At 42.7% G+C, this 17,855-nt stretch overlaps 1 protein-coding gene across 8 annotated transcripts in view; it reads right to left on the bottom strand.

Annotated features, from left to right (window-relative positions):
- The window catches only part of MICAL2 (microtubule associated monooxygenase, calponin and LIM domain containing 2), a 256,381-nt gene that overhangs the window by 4,695 nt on the left and 233,831 nt on the right, over positions 1 to 17,855 (bottom strand). For 7 of the 8 annotated variants that reach the window (XM_033928312.1, XM_033928309.1, XM_033928311.1 and 4 more), the window contains 3 exons: positions 10,917 to 11,009; positions 5,225 to 5,318; positions 902 to 1,004 (listed from right to left, as the gene is read on the bottom strand). In XM_033928312.1, the coding sequence (XP_033784203.1) occupies positions 902 to 1,004; positions 5,225 to 5,318; positions 10,917 to 11,009 (290 nt within the window). The remainder of the gene's footprint in view (positions 1 to 901; positions 1,005 to 5,224; positions 5,319 to 10,916; positions 11,010 to 17,855) is intronic. The other variant, XM_033928310.1, reaches the window with a different exon arrangement.

A 17,855-nucleotide genomic window follows, 5' to 3' on the forward strand; every position in this document is an offset into this window, starting at 1 on the left:
GGCGGTGACCCGCGGCTAAAATGCGGTGGCCGCGGGTAAACCGCCACCGTGTCATTCTCTAGCTTGATGCCCATCGCATGAGCGTTTTTCTATACACTATCGTTGGTTCCCTGAGGCAGGAGCGAAACGTGCACATCGGAACCTGCAAGCTAAAAGATAAGTTTGCTGAGTTCTTTTAAATCATTCTATGCATGTTGCTTAAGAGAACTTTTTAGCCCTCTTAGGGCTCCTTACGATTTACATTTTTAAAAGACTTGATATAACCTGCTGTCTATTTTTACACATGCGATGATTGGGCGGTGAGGTGGTTTTTTTCTGGGGTTTTCCCCAGTCACCCCTCCATGATTCTGAGCATAAAAATTTTTCGTAAACCTAATTCATATTAGCTTTATTGTATCATTTATAAGTATCATCTAGAGTGGTTTTTTGGGGTAACAGAGGAGCAGAATACTGAAGCAACTGTAATCCTGAGAGTAATATTTTTTGTGGAACCCAGATAAAGAGGATTACAGTGATTTATGTGAGAAAATACAAAGGCAAAATTCAGCCTAAATCAAAATACGAGTAGGTCCTAATCTGCCACAAAAAAATATAATTTCTGAAATACACTGAATACCAAATGGTGAACCTATCAGTGCTTATTATTTTTTTAAATAATAATATTCATGGGTTTCAGTGCATTGTTACATAATGCTTATAACTGCAGGATCTAACAAAACTATGGAGATTTTTGCAGTCTTCTCACTGATGTTGCTTGGTATATTCTGCAAATAAAACATTCCTATAGCACAATATTGCTAGCTGAAAAACCTGGCAAAGAAAAGTGGAATGACCAAGACCCGACCCTCCCTTCCCCCATGTGGCTATGCACGTCATAGCATATGGCATTGCTCTTACTTACATGACCGAGAGCTCAGATTCGTAACGAGCCAATTTATTCTTTTCAAGCACCAGCTCAAACCATTCCTGCAGGAGTTGACTTTCATCCTGTGCATGTGAATCTGCTTAGAAAATAAAGCATAATAGAAGCGTGTTTGGCCGGTTTATTTTCTTCATGAGACACCTGTTTTATATTCACTTCGAGTGGACCAGCCTTGCAAAGCTACATTTTTTTGTACTATGCAGCAGCTCATATAATCTGCTTTCTCTTTGTTATTCAGAAGCGCACTAAACACAATGATGCATTTATATCAGGGGAATATTTCATAGCGGCTACATAGAAGTTCTGCTTAACTTATATTTGCTTTGCCCACAAACATTGCTGTTTTGAGCCCTGTGTTCCAAAGGCTTTTACTGACGGCTGTGTTTGCCGATGCTGGGTTACTGCTGCTAGTGAATCAATCGCTGTTTGAAAAAAAAAAAAAAAAAATCGGCCAACAGCGATCGAGTCGCTATCTATAGTGAATCTGGGCCATAGTCTCTCATGGACTGGGCTCAGATCTAAGCCGGATCGAGCCTTCTGTCGTTTTTCCTGCAAACGATCTGCTTTTCCCACCACTATTTAAGGATGTTTTGAAACCACTAGCGAGCCACTGGACATACTAGACACTCCCGAAGAAACGCGTCCGATTCGTGTTGCCATTTCATCTCCAAGAAAATAACTGAATTCTTTTAAACAATGTCCTTTTTTTTTTTTTCCTTTTTAAGGAAGTGTGCTCCATGATGACTAGTTTACACATTTCCCATGCAAATCTCGATGAAGTATTTTCCATCAAAATACAAGCGACGGCAAAGCAGGGCAACTGCTAGACACACGGCGCTTTTAATAAAGTCAATGTGTCACAGCGTCATGAAATCATAAGAAAGAAACCAAATATAGGCAACTCCTGCTCTAGGGATTCTTTTCATTATATTATTATTTAAAACAAAAGATGAAAACAGGCAACGGTTGGCGTCAATGCCAAGATGAAATCATCAAAGCCTCATTGTGCTTAACCCTCTTCTTCGCACTTTGTTTGACACCCACGTTCAATGTAGCGACATGATAAATGATTAAGCTCACAATGGCCAAAGAACCTTTCATTCCACATTTGGTAATTACCGGAACACAGAGATGCAAATGGAAGCAAAGAGCAGTGTTTGCAGGCCTCTGTAAATCTGTAATGTCGCAGCCTTTGTAGCTCAATATCACCGTTAAAATGCAATCACTTTCTAATTAGCCGGCTAGCAGCTACTTTGTCATTTGCCAAATGTAACCTAATAAGCTCCGGTAATTCATTAAGCAGCAGTTTTCTGTTTTTGTCTTTTTAAAGGCAGGAACAGCGAGATTGAAGGTTACGGTGGACACAGAGCTCATGATTGCGGTTCGGATGATGAACTGACAGGCTTTGATGTTGGTGTTCTTTGGCCAAATGCTTATACGATGACCTTTGCTAATTCAAAAACCAGTATTTTTCTATCTACAAATGCACTGTGCTGAAGCGAGCAACAAGGCAAGAAAGCAGGAAGATAATAACAAGGCAAATTCAATTACCATTCATGAAAAAGAAATACTGGTCTTTCATCCTTTTCACCTTCTGCAGTAAACGTGTCTGTCTACTGGCTATGAGAGAACAAGCCATGAATAGAAATGGTCTTCTTAGGGCAGGGGTTCTCAACTCAGTCTTTGGGACAGCTGAGTAGTCAGGATATCCATCATGAATATGCATGAGATAGATTTACATACAATATTTTCGTGCATGCTCATGGTGGATATACTGAAAACCTGCGCCAAGGTATAGGGCTAAGTGAAGTCAGGGAAATAAAGTGGAACTCCTTAACCTTCATTCTGAGAAAGGAAGGCAGGTGGGCTGTCCAGGGAGACTATGCAGGCTGCACCCCTGACGCCTAGCTCTGTGATGATATGAGACCACTAGAACAGTATTTTTCAATCCTCTTCTAGAGACACATCTAGCTGGTCATGTTTTCAGGATATCCACAATGTATATGCCTGAGACAAATTTGTATATAATGGAGGCTTCTCATACTCAAATATTTCCTGAGGGAACGGTAGAGTTTACAGGGATGAAGAACTCATGAAAAGCAGGACATGGGTGATCTTAAGGTGACCAAAAAGGTTGAAAAGGTGACGGCATAATCTAGAAGGATGCTAGGGTACATAGGAAGAGGTATGGCCAGTAGGAAAAAGGAGGTATTGATGCCCCTGTATAAGACTTTGGTGAGACCTCATTTAGAATATTGTGTGCAATTCTGGTGGCCGCACCTTCAAAAAAAATATAAAAAGGATGGAGTCGGTCCAGAGGAAGGCTACTAAAATGGTGCGTGGTCTTCGTCATAAGGCATATGAGGACAGACTTAAAGATATCAATCTGTATACTTTTGAGGAGCGGCGGGAGAGGGGAGATATGATTGAGATGTTTAAATATCTATATGGCGTAAATGTGCATGAGTCGAGTGTCATTTGAAAGGAAGCTCTGGAATGAGAGGGCATAGGTTGAAGTTAAGAGGTGATGGGCTCAGGAGTAATCTAAGGAAATACTTTTTTACGGAATGGGTGGTAGATGCGTGGAACAGTCTCCCGGAAGAGGTGGTGGAGACAGAGACTGTGTCCAGTTTCAAAAAAGCCTGGGATAGGCACAGGTCCAGGAAGTGACATCAGAGGAAGAGCCGATGCTGGTACGAGCAGTAGGTTGGGGTTGCTCCTCGTGCCGCGAATGCTACAGAGGTACAAGGGAAGGGGTGCACATGTGCATAGTGGGGGGGGCAGGGGACAGAGAAGAGGCCGCTCCCACCAAGACGGCACACAGGATAGACCTCCTCTTACTACGCCACTGGCTGGTGTGTCACATTTATATATCGCCAGCTGCTGCTGCCAACTGTCGTTCATGTTGCTTTCAATTTCTGCTTCAGTAGTCAACTTTTTGAGTCCTCATAGCAGTTTTTTTTTTTTTTAAATGGGGGTTTTCACAAATTTAAAAGATAAAACATAGAAACATGAGGGCGCCCTTCCACATCATCCACTATCTTCTCCTCTCCCTAAGAGCTCCCACACTATCTTGAATTCAGATACAATCCTCATCTCCACCACCTCCACTGGGAGACTATTCCACGCCTCTACCACCCTTTCTGTAAAGAAGCATTTTCTTACATTACTCCTGAGCTTGTCACCTCTTAACTTCATCCTATGCCCTTCTCCGTCTGACGTTTTCCTTCGTTTGGGAACAGATTCACCTCCTGTACATTACCTCCATGGAGTCAACGTTTCCACAAGCTCTAAACTGGGGACATCCTATAAAAACGAGACCTCGCAGCTCAATAGTGCAAGGCCTTATCTGGGAAGGGCTGTCTAGGCTGAGTTAGAATCTTCAAAGATCCCTTTATCGTAGGTGCGTTCGGATGAGATTTAAAAATTTCTTTGGTGAAAAATGCTGTTGGGATCACTTTAAGTGCTGGAGTTCATGCAGACGTCGTTGCTTTGCAAACAGCCAGTAAACTTGAAGTACACGGATGTAACGTTCTGAAACCCGCATTGCATCACAGGTTTTAAAAAAATATATATTTATTTTCAAATTTACCATATTTTTCGCTTCATAAGACACACTCCCCCCCCCCAAAAAAAAAATAAAAATAAATAAATAAATAAAGTGGGTGGAAATGTCTGTGCATCTTATGGAGCGCATATTACCTTTTTAAATCCTGGTGGTCCAGTGGTGTATCGGAAGGAGCGAGTTACGTTTTTAAAGCTGTTCTTAAGTCAGATTTGTATGTAACTCAGAACTTATAGATTTTAAGATTCTTTCTGCTTACCTTTGCTCCCAGCTGAAAAGAGGGCCAACTGTCCCTACCAGTGTTCCTTCTAAGGTACACTATCCATAACCACACACTGTTCTTAATGTGGACAGGCATCATTCCTGAATCTGTGTAGGAGTCTATGCCACTGGAATCAAATGAAGCCGCAACCGTGTTCTTAAGTACGAGTCTTACTTAAGTTGGGTGTCTGTAACTCAGGGACTGCCTGTATTTCACTTATTACTCCTCATTTAATCAGATATTGCTCATGGGTTTTTAGAAATTATTCATTTTGTAGAAAATAATTTTTTTTTTTTTTTTAAATCAACTACAAAAAACTCATTCATTCTAAAAGGAAATTTTTTTAAAAAACCTGTTGCATCCAAGGCCAACACGTTAGGTTTCAAAGTGTAAAAAAAAAAAAAAAAAAAAAAGCTTTCCTCCCAAACTGAGTGGGCCTTGGAGCATCGCAGGTTATCTAAGCAACTTAACTTACCTGACTCTCCCCGCAAGGCCTTCTCCATTTTAACCCCCTGGGTCTCCAGAGACCGCTGTCTCTCCTCAATCTCATGCAACACTTGCTGGATTCCCTGTCAAACAACAATCATTGTTATTTAGGTCCCTTTAAAAAAAAAAAAATCAAGCTGCGCTAGAGGTTTTTAGCACGGGCTGGTGAGGTAAATGCAGCAATGCTCAAAGGAATTCTATGAACATCAGAGAATTTACCACTCTGGCCCGTGCTAAAAACCTCTAGCACAGCTTGATAAAGGGGGGGGGGGGGGAGGGTGTTCATTGAATAATGTAAATATTTTGCTCAAACCTTTTATTAATAGCTCCAGATGAGTTACATGTAGTTATAATAGGGATTTCTCTATCCACAGAGTTTGTGCCAGTGACAATAGAGAGTTGAATGACTTGCCCAAAAACACGAGAAAGATCAACTTGTTACTAATCTGATGACTATTAATAATGTTTAATAGTTTGTGATCTTTTTTTTTTCTTGCATCCCTTGTTTGTAAGAATCTAATGTTCTATTTTCTTCTTTTGTAATCCATATTATAGAAAATAAAGTATAATTGGAAAAAGGAAAAGCTTGTGGATACTTTATAGTTCCTCTTTGAAGACACGTTCTTATCCCTTTTTTTCAAAAAACTTTTTAAGTCTTTTCTTTCTCTGAAGTTCTCTTGTACAAACGTAAAAAGATTGTGGAGGGTTTCATTAAGAAGGGCTGTCCTGTCCATAGCAGCAAAAAAACAGGAAGAAACAACCTCAAGGTGTCCACAGAGGTCCCTGTTATGAGAGACTGGCAGGCTGATCTGATTCAGACTCTTACCCCTCGCCTCCCTGGTTCCCCTTCCATTTTTCTGGTCATCTTCATACAGAGCCCACAGAGGCAATGGGGAAAAGACCAGTATTAGCTCAGCCTATCCTTTACGAAATGGAGCTATCAGACCACTCAAACATCCCAGTCAATCCTATCCTCTTACTTTAAAATGCTTATCTGTTTTTACACATGCATATCTCAATCCCCCCAAAATATAAATAAGATAAAAAGCACTGGATTATGGAGAGAAAGTGACACCTACTGGCTCATGAGTATACCTGCCGATTTGAAAGATTTGACTTCTGTCAGACTTATTTGATTTTGTTTTTCAAGTTTCTCTTCCAGTTTATGAATTATTTTAAATTTTATTCCATTGTTTTTACCCCTATTAATTTTATTTTATTAACTGAATTCTATTGTTCAATGGTTCCTCCCTTCTATTCCTTTAATTCATTTACATATCATTTACATAGATGGTGCTCCTATCTGTAAAGTTAGGAATTTCTATGAAATATTCTACATACTTCTCTCCTCTCCACTCCTTCCTGTGCTCCATGGTCCTCCCTATCCTCTTTTAACCCCTTCCTCTGTAATGTCGCCAAGGGCTTGTATAGGTATGTGTGACGCACAAATGGAAGAAATAAAAATTAAAAAAAATAGCCTTTGGCCAGCAGAAATAACAAACATCTCATAATCTGCCATCCAAAATGATGGTGGAGGCTGTGAAGCAGAGATTCAAATCCAAATATTTTCGAGTTTTAGATGTGCTGAATGTTTGAATGCCACGTAAAACTAAACAGTACCAACAGAGCTTGTCTCACTGATCAGTCTTGTGATTGGGATCACCACCTCTGATTTTTGAGCTACAGATAGGTCTGGTTTGGACCTCAAGCACTTAAGTTGGCCATCATAGTAGTAACAGTATTATATTAAGATTATTATTACATTTGATTAGTCTTTCCAAATCCAAGATAACTTAGGGGCCCATAATCAAAAAACATAGATGTCCAAAAAGCATCATAAATCAGCACTTGGACGTCTTAATCGTCAGGACGTTCCCCCAAGTGCCGATAATCAAAACAGTCTTTCTGTACATCTTAGCGAGGTATTCCAGCCTCTGTATGTTCAGAGCACGGGATGGGTGTGGTGGAGGTTAGACATGGACATCTTGCAGCGATAATCGAACATTTTGTAAGACATCCTGAACAGAAGTTATACGTTTGGAACTAGACCTGTTTTAGAAGGGTCTAAGTGCCATAAAGGTGCCCAAACTGACCAGATGATGCATGCATCAAGGCAAGACACCCCCACACTCCCCCATTGCTCATAGACTCCCCCTCACACCTACAAAGATCAGACTACAAATGTACATACCTTTCTCCAGAACATCAGTACCGGGTATAGGAATGCCTAGTAGAGCCGCGCACAGATGTCTTAAGTAGCCTGGTGGGTGGGCTAGTGAATCATAGAGAGGAGTAGCAAGTCCCATAAGCCATTTTAATTCATGGTGGAAAATATGAGCCCACCAATGCCCCCCAAACCCTACTCTACTGCCATATAGGTGCCAACTGCAGCCATAAGGGCTACTGGGGTTGTAGACAGGTGGGTATGGTGGGTTTTGGGTATGTTTTGGGGAGCTCACCATAAGCTATAAGGGCGTTCTGGTGAGATGTTTATCTGGCACCCTTTATCTGAAGTTCACAGCTGTGCCTTCTAAGGTGCCCCACTGCTCTGTTGCCGTGTCTGGGTGGCTAGTCCATTACAGGACTGGCCCCTCCCACGTTCAAATGGTTTTTTCTGGGTGCTTGGGACTTGGATGAAATTTTGGTCTAGGCATTTCAATGGCCTGGACGTCAAGATAGAGGATTAAAAAAAAAAAAAAAAAATTTCTAGACGTATAGTGGTTTGCCTTTTGAAAGTGGGCATTTTCTTACTGACAACTTTGGACGTCTAGCACCAGACATCCAAATTGGACATGAAGACGTATGTTTTGAAAATGCCCCTCTCAATGTCTAAGTTATGTACCTGAGGCAATGAAGTGTTAAGTGATGTGCTCAAGGTCAGAAGGAGCACCACCAGGCTCTGAACTCTAGTCTCCTTAGTTCTTAGCATGTAGCTCTGATCGTAAGGTCGCTCTTCCATTCCATCACTGTCCTAATGAACTCTGAAAGAGCAGAGTTACTCAGTTTCATCTTCTCAATCTCTTTACACAGCTAAGTGCAGCTAGATGCAGGGGCTTTCCTAATAACTACACAACCCAACGGTTCATAGACAGTGGAGTGCAAGACGTCAGCGCTCTGACAATCCAGCGCCGACAATTCGGCGCAAGACAGAAGTGCGCGGGGGAAAAAGTAATTTTTAAAGAGCTCCAACGGGGGTTGGGGGGTTGGGGTGGCAACCCCCCCACTTTATTGGTTAGTGTTCGCGCTGCTGTTGGAGGGGGGTTCAGGGGGTTGGAAACCTCCATTATAGCGAAAATGGAACTTTTTCTGATTTTTTCAGGAAAAGTTCCGTTTTCTCTATAATGTGGGGGGTTTCACCCCCCACCCCACCCCCGCAACGGCAGCGCGAACACTAACCAATAAAGTGTGTGGGGGGGGTTGCCACCCCAAACCCCCATTCGGAGCTCTTTAAAAATTATTTTTTCCCCCGCGCACTTCTGTCTTCTGCCGAATTGTCGGCGCGCTGGCGTCTGGCGCACGATTATCCCGTCACCCCACCCAACAATGCCTGCAGAACATCTGGCAAAAATTAGGCCCTTGCTGCACCTTTTCAATGGGTACTCAATGTACATTCATGCTCTATTTATTTTCACAGCACAGATTGGATTCAGCACTGTAAAAGTTGAAAAGTTTGATCCTTCTCTTAGGAGATACACAGCATGAGGATCCGGCCCAGTCACAGCGCTGGGTTCAGTTCAGATCCCTGTATAGATGCTGTGGAGGGGGGCACTCACGTCCCCTGGAGGAGGGACAGAATCTCTATTATTGCAGAGATGGATTTAGAGCCCCTGATTGTAGGGGTCGGGAAGCCCTGCTGCATGTCCCCTTGCCAAGGGCTACTGTTGCAGTCACCAGGTTCAGTGAGTTAGGAGGGGGTACCGAGGCTGGAGGGAGGTGGGAATCCACAAGAAGTTTCCCTTATTCTAGGAGTTTATACTGTAAATTGTAAATGTAGGTGTTTATTTTCAAGCTAAGTAGGGGCTTTAGGACAGTACTAAATTTCTGTGTACATCTGCGTCTGTGTTGCAAAATTACATTTTATGTACAGTACATTTTTTTTTGTATTTTAGATGGATTCCATTTAAAAAAAAAAAAAAAAAAACTTACTATAAAAATTTTTAATTCATACACGCCCTCTTGGTACCCTCATCATCTCTACTAATCAGTCTTCTCTAAGTTCCATCATCTCCTCCAGTCTCTCTCATTCCTCCCAACCTGTCCTCACTCAGTCACTCTCACTCCACCACACCAGCAGACACTCCTTTAAAGTCCTTCTCTTACTTCCAGTGGCAGCATCCGCCCCTTCTCCTAGCTTTGGCATCAGCCTCCCATTCTCCCAGCCCTAGCGACTGCCCCCTTTCCCAGTCTCGTTCTCCTACCTCCCCAGCACTGAAATCCTAAGCACAGTGGCAGAAGAGTGTGCCTTTGTACCCGATGTTCTGTGCTTCTTCCGCGGGCTCTACCACCAGCACCATAGGAAGATTTTAAATGTGAGATTTGTATTCTGTAATGTCATTTCATAAATAATGCACACTATTTTTTTTTTTTAATTTACATGTTTTATTTTTTTTCTCAAGTATTTCTTTATAATCCTTCAATATAATCTCCCTGTTTTGCAAAGACCAAGTCCCAACATCTGGGAAGCTTCATTATTCCATCCAAGACACTGTTTTGGTTCAGTTGCCGAATGGCTCGGGTACTAGCAGAAAAAAGCTCTTCCAGAGATGCATAACAATGTCCAAGGATAAGTTTTTTCAACTTTGGAAAAAGGTTGAAGTCTAATGGACTCATGTCTGGACTGTAGGGAGCATGAGGTAACACCTCCCAGCCGCATTTGCGTAGTTTTTCAATGACAACATTCCCTATGTGCGGGTGAGCGTTGTCGTGAAGAATGAGTGGCCCAGCTAAGAGCAACTGAGGTTGGGTTTTGTGCATTTTTCTGTGCATTAAAAAAAAAAAAAAAAAATCAAGATAATACACTGCTGTGACACTTCTTCCACATGGAACTTTGTCTGTAATGATGATACCTTCATGATCATAAGCAAAAATTATCATTTGTTTGACTTTTGATTGAGGCTTGTCGAAATTTTTTTGGCTGTGGGGGAGATAGAGCTCTCCACTCATCATTGAAAAACTACTCAAATACGGCGGGGAGGTGTTACCTCATGCTCCCTACAGTCCAGACATGAGTCCACCAGACTTCAACCTTTTTCCAAAGTTGAAACAACCTATGCGTGGACATCGTTTTGCATCTCTGGAACAGCTTTTTTCTGCCGGTACCCGAGCCATTCGGCAACTGAACTAAAACGGTGTCTTGGATGGAATAATGAACCTTCCCGGACGTTGGGACTCAGTCATTGCAAAGCAGGGAGACTATATTGAAGGATTGTAAAGAAATACTTGAGAAAAAAAAAATAAAACATGTATATTAAAAAAAAAAAAGTGTGCATTATTTATGAAATGACTCATATTATAGGGTTCTTTTCTGTTTTTTTATACATTTTTTTATGTAAACTGCTAAGAACTATTGCTAAATTTGGAGGAATATCAAGTTTTAACAAACAAAAACATAACATTTACTGCACACAATGAACAGTTACAAAAAAAAAAACAAAAAAAAGTGATGCGTTTTAATTACCAACCTGGATTTTGTGAAGTCTATTCAACTCCTCGCGTTTAGCCTGTTGTTTGGCTTCCCGCTCCAGCTTCTTTCTTCTCTTAAAAGGTCTTTTGGACTGAAAAGATTAAAAGCATAGCAAAAAAAAAAAAAAAAAAGACATATTCAGTGTGGTGCACCAAGAATTTTTGTGGGAGATAATCCTGCATTCCTAGTATTTACTGACTGTACCTTTTCTTTGGAGTAAGTTATGATGAAACACTGGGCTCAATACTGAGCTGAATACACAGCGAAGTATAAGTTATTATTGTTGGTTTATGAGTGTACATTGGTTATCACCAAAATATTTACAAGATTGCATGACATCCTATGTGGCTTCGCGACTACTGCGATGTGATTTGGTCATTCCTACTCATAAGAAATTGTATTTAGAAGCTGTGAGAACTAGAATTTTTTCATGTTGGGACCTGTAGAGAGGAACAAGTACCCAGTATACATAAGGCAACGAAAAGATCTGTGTAGTTTTTTTTTTTTTTTTAATTATTTATTTATCATTTTATAATTAATTATCAAGTATAAACTTGTACAGAAAGCAAAAATGTAAGTTTAGGGATACATAACCGTGATCATTATATTAAAGTCCAAAAAGAACAAAGAAGCAAATGAATAATACATATCCATATTTTCAAAAAGGAAACAAAAAAGGAAACTCCAATATGTTACTTAAATTTTTAACTCAAGTCCACTTTGAGGATCTAGATGTACAAGGGACAGTTAAAATTAAAAAGAAACAAAAAATGCTAAGATTAATCTAAGCTGAGCTCAAAGTTCCCTAATAACTTCCCATCTAGGGCTAGATCTTATCGTCCTTTTCTTTATCCAAGCGAGACAACGACAGGAAGGTCACCAGCTGTGAAGGATCAAAGATCTATGTAGTTTTAAAGAAAACTGCTAAAGCGTCATCTTTTTTTATAAACTGAAGTATGATGGTTGATGCTTTTTATATGACTTAGCACTTTTTGCTTACTTTAATATGTTGATTTTGTTTCGTTGTCTGTTTTAATTATCTATGTATTGTTGTAATCCGCCTTGTTTAAAGGCAGAATATAAATAATAAACTATATGCTATAAGAACATAAGAATAGCCTTACTAGGTCAGACCAATGGTCCATCAAGTCCAGTAGCCCGTTCTCACGGTGGCCAATCTAGGTCACTAATACCTGGCCAAGATTGGAGAAACTGGGTCTCTTTTCCCTGGAGAAGAGGAGACTTAGAGGGGATATGATAGAGACTTATAAGATCATGAAGGGCATAGAGAGAGTAGAGAAGGACAGATTCTTCAAACTTTCGAAAAATAAAAGAACAAGAGGACACTTGGAAAAGTTGAAAGGGGACAGATTTAAAACGAATGCTAGGAAGTTCTTCTTTACCCAACGAGTGGTGGACACCTGGAATGCGCTTCCAGAGGGAGTAATAGGGCAGAGTACAGTACAGGGGTTTAAGAAAGGATTGGACAATTTCCTGCTGGAAAAGGGGATAGAGGGGTATAAATAGAGGATTACTGCACAGGTCCTGGACCTGTTGGGCCGCCGCGTGAGCAGACTGCTGGGCATGATGGACCTCAGGTCTGACCCAGCAGAGGCATTGCTTATGTTCTTATGTTCTTATAAAACCCAAAGAGTAGCAACATTCCATTCAGAATCCTAAAGAATAGCAAGGTTCCGGAATCCCAAAGAGTAACAACATTCCATGCTACCGATCCACGGCAAGCAGAGGCTTCCCCTATGTCTTAATAACAAGACTATGGACTTTTCCGCCAGGAATTTGTCAAAATCTTTCTTAAAACCAGCTACGCTATCCACTTTTACCACAACCTCTGGCAACACGTTCCAGAGTTTAATTATTCTCCGAGTGAAAAAATATTTCTTCCTATTGGTTTTATAAGTACAGTAGTACCTTGGATTACGAGTATAATCCGTTCCAGGAGCATGCTCGTAATCCAAAATGCTTGTTTATCAAAGCGAGTTTCCCCATAGGAAATAATGGAAACTCGCTTTGATGCGTTCCCCCCCCCCCGAGAACCGGCATTGCTCCCCTCGAAGGCCCCCCTGCGATTAGGCACCCCCCCTGCGATCCGGCACCCCCCCTGCCTCAAACCGACCCCCCCCGCCACGATCCGACATCCCCCCGACACAATTGGGCACCCCCCCGCCGCTTCTTACCCTCATCTGGGCACTCTAGAAGATCGGACTCCTCGTCTGCTGGGCCTTGAGCATCTGAGCATGCTCAAGGCCTGCGAGTTCACATTCATGTTCAGAACGTGAACTCGCAGGCCTTGAGCATGCTCAGATGCTCAAGGCCCAGCAGACGAGGGCCGATCTTCAAGAGTGCCCAGATGAGGGTAAGAAGCGGCGGGGGTGCCCAATTGTGTCGGGGGGGGGGGTCGGATCGTGTCAGGGGGGTGCCCAATCGTGGCGGGGGGGGGTCGGATCGGGGAGGGGGGTCGGATCGTGGCGAGGGGGTGCCGGTTCGAGACGGGGGGGTGCTGGATCGCAGGGGGGGTGCCGGATTGTGTGTGTGTGGGGAGGGGGGGGTGCTCGTAAATCGAGCCATGCTCGGTTTCCAAGGCACCGATTTTGCAAATGTTTTGCTCGTCTTGCAAAACACTCGTAAACCGAGGTACCACTGTATTTCCTTGTAACTTCGTCGAGTGTCCCCTAATCTTTGCAATTTTTGACGGAGTGGATCTTTTTTTTCACTTGTACCCGTTCTACTCCACTCAGGGTTTTCTAGAGTTCAATCCTATCTCCCCTCAGCTGTCTCTTTTCCAAGTTGAAGAGCCCTAACCGTTTTAGTCTTTCCTCATACGAGAGGAGTTCCATCCGCTTTACCATCTTGGTCGCTCTTCTTTGAACCTTTTCTAGCACCGCTATATCTTTCTTGAGATAAGGAGACCAGAATTGAACGCAATACTCCAGGTGAGGTTGCACCATGGAGCGATACAGGGGCATTATAACATTCTTAGTCTTGTTAACCCTCCCTTTTTTAATAATTCCTAGCATCTTGTTTGCTTTTATGGCCACCGCCACACATTGGGTGTGCAAATTTAGAGAAACAGGCTCCAAGCTTAAAATTTACACGGCGCCAAGAAGGGGGCACAGAAATGGAAGGGTCATGGGTAGGTCAGGGGCATGCCTCAAATTTACACACATAATTAAAGAATAAGGGGCGAATGGAGGCGCTCACAGTCAGGTGTGACGACTGGGTGTAAATGCTAATGTCACAGCTCCTGCCATGCTGAGAACCATATTGCCGGTGCGTAGGAACTCACTGAAGGCAAATTCATTGTGCCGGTCCAATGGATCAATACCACATTTGCTTACCTTCAGTTCCTGCTGCCAAGGAGATATTACCTAAGGGTAATTACTCCATCTCAGCTCAGAGACTGCAACGTGCCACAATCATGGCTGTTTATGCTGGCTGGACCTACTGCAGAACCAGTGGTGTACTAAGGGTGAGCGGTGCCCCTCCCCCGACCCCCCTTCCGCACACCCCCTTTCCCTTTTCCCGTACCTTTTTAACTTCTCCGGCGTGAGCAGCACGCCCGCATTGGTGTCGGCTCGCCCTTTGATGTCAGTTCCTAGGTGCGGGTCCCGGAAGTGACATCCGAGTGCGCGTGCCAATGCCGGACAGCAACCTCACGCTGGGGAAGTAAAAAAGTACGGAGGAAGGCAAGGCACAGATGGGCTGGCAGGCGGCAAGGAGGAGGAGGAGGGGTGCTGAGCCCTTAGGAAGTCCGTGCCTGGGGCGGAGCGCCCCCTCCCTCGCACCCCACTTACTATACCACGGTGCAGAGCCTGGCCCCAGCATCCCAGCTCCCCAACCTTCAATTCACGGCAACTCATGACCTGCAATGGGCTGAGAAACGTGGAACGGATTTAGAAACTAGAAATAATTTATACACTGTGTGTAGAGGCCCTTTCCGTGCGCCAAGGTTTTGCCTTCTCTCTGCCCACGCTGCTGTGAAAACAGTACCACGTCACAGACCAATTGAACATGGCAGTGTCGGGATGAGCCAAATCCAGATTAGGACTGGCTGATAAGAATAAATGGCTAAAGAGTTTCCACAGGAGAGAAAACAAAGAAAAAGAGGCTGCAATGAAGCAGAGAACATGACGTAACGTCAGATACTATAACAACAAAAATAATTCACAGGGGGAATAGGAAAAATGCTCATGAATTGTGCCTTCACAATCTGCTTTTCTTTCTTTCTGTTTTTTGGGACACAGGGAACATGATGTTACTGTAGCAATCGATACTTCAAACCACAATGCAGTATTGTGTGTTAAATCTTTATATCACAAAGCTGACTATTATAAAATGATTTACAAAAATATAACCTTAAATTACTGTGTGTTATTATGGTGTGCTCAATGCTCCAACATAAAAGTCATGAGTAAAGAGGACTCTTATGAAGAGGAACCATCATTGCACCACCGGAGTTCCTTCAATTGTAATACTTGTTATAAACGCCATTACGTTTAAATCCACTGTTTATAAGTGCCAGCTACAATGTGTCCAATCCAAAGTGAAACTAATGTATCAGCATAGAAATAGCACTTATCTTTAGTTGAAGGGATAAACCCGAAAGGTGGCGACACTGTTCCCCTTGCTGCAATCTTCAGATCAACATTACTCATGACTCGACAAAAATTCCCTCGTGTCGAATTGTATAAAAAAAAAAGTTCCCCCCAAAATAACCTCAGCGTTTTCAAAAACCAATTCACATATAGAATCTTCCTCATGACCGAAGAAAACTAGCATGCTCCATGATGTTCATTTCCTGAACACAAAGGTGAGGTGAGTGGGGGGAAGGGGGGACTGCCCCAGGAGCTATCTTGGTTGGGACGCCGGCACCTCTCTGCTCACCATCACGCTCACGCCCTCCCCCTGTACCTCTTTAAATCTTCGCCAGCGCAAGCAACTACTCTGGCCTGCTTCTTGCGCCGGCCTGGCTCTGTCTGAAATCCCTTCCAATTCACGGGGCCAGGAACTTACATCAGAGGTAAAGCCAATGCTGGTGCGAGCAACAGGCCGGAGAAGCTGCTTGCACTGGGGAAGATTTAAAGAGGTACAGGGGGAGGGCACTGCCCCTACATTATGGAACTCTTTGCCACAATACCTCCGCGACGAACAACAACTTGTTAAATTTAAATCTTGTCTAAAGACTTTCTTATTTCATGACGCTTTTAACCTAACCTAGATTTTCTTCTATCTATCTTCTCTCTCCTCTCTTTTATTTCTATTTTCTCTCCTCTTGCAAGTAATTACTACTACAATATGCCCTCACCTTCATGTTTTCTCCCTACCCATTCTTCCCTTTTCTTCTTATTAAATGTAACTTTTTCCCCTCCTCCCTTACTATCCTCACAGTCAAGTCTGTCTGGTTTTTGTCATTTATGTCCCACTTAAATATTTTATCCATTCTTCCCTTTTTACTCCCTCTTTTAAATTATATTGTTAACCGGCCAGATATTTGTTTTATGGTCGGGATATTAAAAACTAATAAACTTGGAAACTTGGAAGATTTAAAGAGGAACAGGGGGGAGGATGGGGTGTGAGTGTGGTGTGGGGGTCGTGAAAGAGTGGGGGGTGGGCACAGAAGGAGTGGAGAGCAGGGGGGACAGAGAGGAGGTTGCAGGTGGTGCCACCACTCCAGGTGCTTCCTGCTCTCACTATGCCACTGCTCAGTGGTACCAAATGTATGTATTAAGACAAGTGGGAGTAAAAAGAGCACAATGGAGAAGCGATATATGTCAACCAAAAAAACTCTTTGTTGTTAAAATTCTCACATAGGACTCAACACAAGCTGTGTTTCGGCTACCATGCCTTCCTCAGGAGTCCAATAAACAATAAAGAGCTTTTTTGGTGTCCCTTGTGCTCTTTTTACTCCCTCTTGTCTTGGACCTTTCATTGGGCCGTTTGTGGGCAGTCCTTATCTTCTTTGTTTGCTTTGGATAGCAGCCATGTTTGCATACGCATTGTAGCTACATCTTTGGTTTGCTTTCTATCCAAGCTCTTTATGTAATTCCTTATACTTGAATGGGATTTTTTTCTGATTTGGACTCCTAAGCAAGGCTTGGTAGTTGAAACACGGCTTGCGTCGAGAATATTAACAATAAAGAGCTTTTTGGGTTGACATATATTGCTTCTCCATTGTGTTCTTTCTACTCCTACTTGGCTTGGACCTTTGTTGGCTTGATCAAATAACCCCAGAATTGTCCCTGGAAGGCAAGATTACCAGACAGAAACTGACCTATTTTGGGCACGTGATGAGGGTGAATTCGCTAGAAAAGGAGGTGCTACTAGGAACGGTCATTGATAAAAGGAAGCAGAGTAGACCAAAGGCCCGTTGGCTGGATACCATCAAGAATGACACGGGAATGAACATCAAGCAATTGAAAGAAGCCGTGGAAAACAGGGAAGCCTGACGAGGACTGGTCTACAGAGTATCCAAGGGTCAGACACGACTGAATGGATAGTAGTAACAGTAGCTGCGATTGAATCCTTTGGCTACATTTTCTCTTCAAAGGATTCTTGTATCGAGCTACTATCCTTTCTGGTGGAAGCCTGTTCTCTTTTATTTAACTCAGTTCTGCCAGTCTCGCACGGATACAACTTTTCTAATTCTACAAGAGGCTGGAGCGGATCGACTGGGAAGTGCGGGGTAGTAGCAGAAACTAGCAAGCCATAAAGACAGTTTCAGAAAATGTACACCAAAATATTTCAAGAGTAGAATGAAAATATTTTCCTCCAAGTCCAAGTGAAGCGTTTTCCCCCCAACCCAATACACTATCTGTGAGATGCGCAGGCATGATTCTGGTAATGGTCCTAATTAGAATAAATGCAGAACTTTCTATGCTATCTGCCTGCTCGATATCTGAAATGAATTTGCAGCTCCTGA

This window comes from Geotrypetes seraphini, chromosome 19 (assembly GCF_902459505.1).
Source record: "Geotrypetes seraphini chromosome 19, aGeoSer1.1, whole genome shotgun sequence".
NCBI lineage: Eukaryota > Metazoa > Chordata > Amphibia > Gymnophiona > Dermophiidae > Geotrypetes > Geotrypetes seraphini.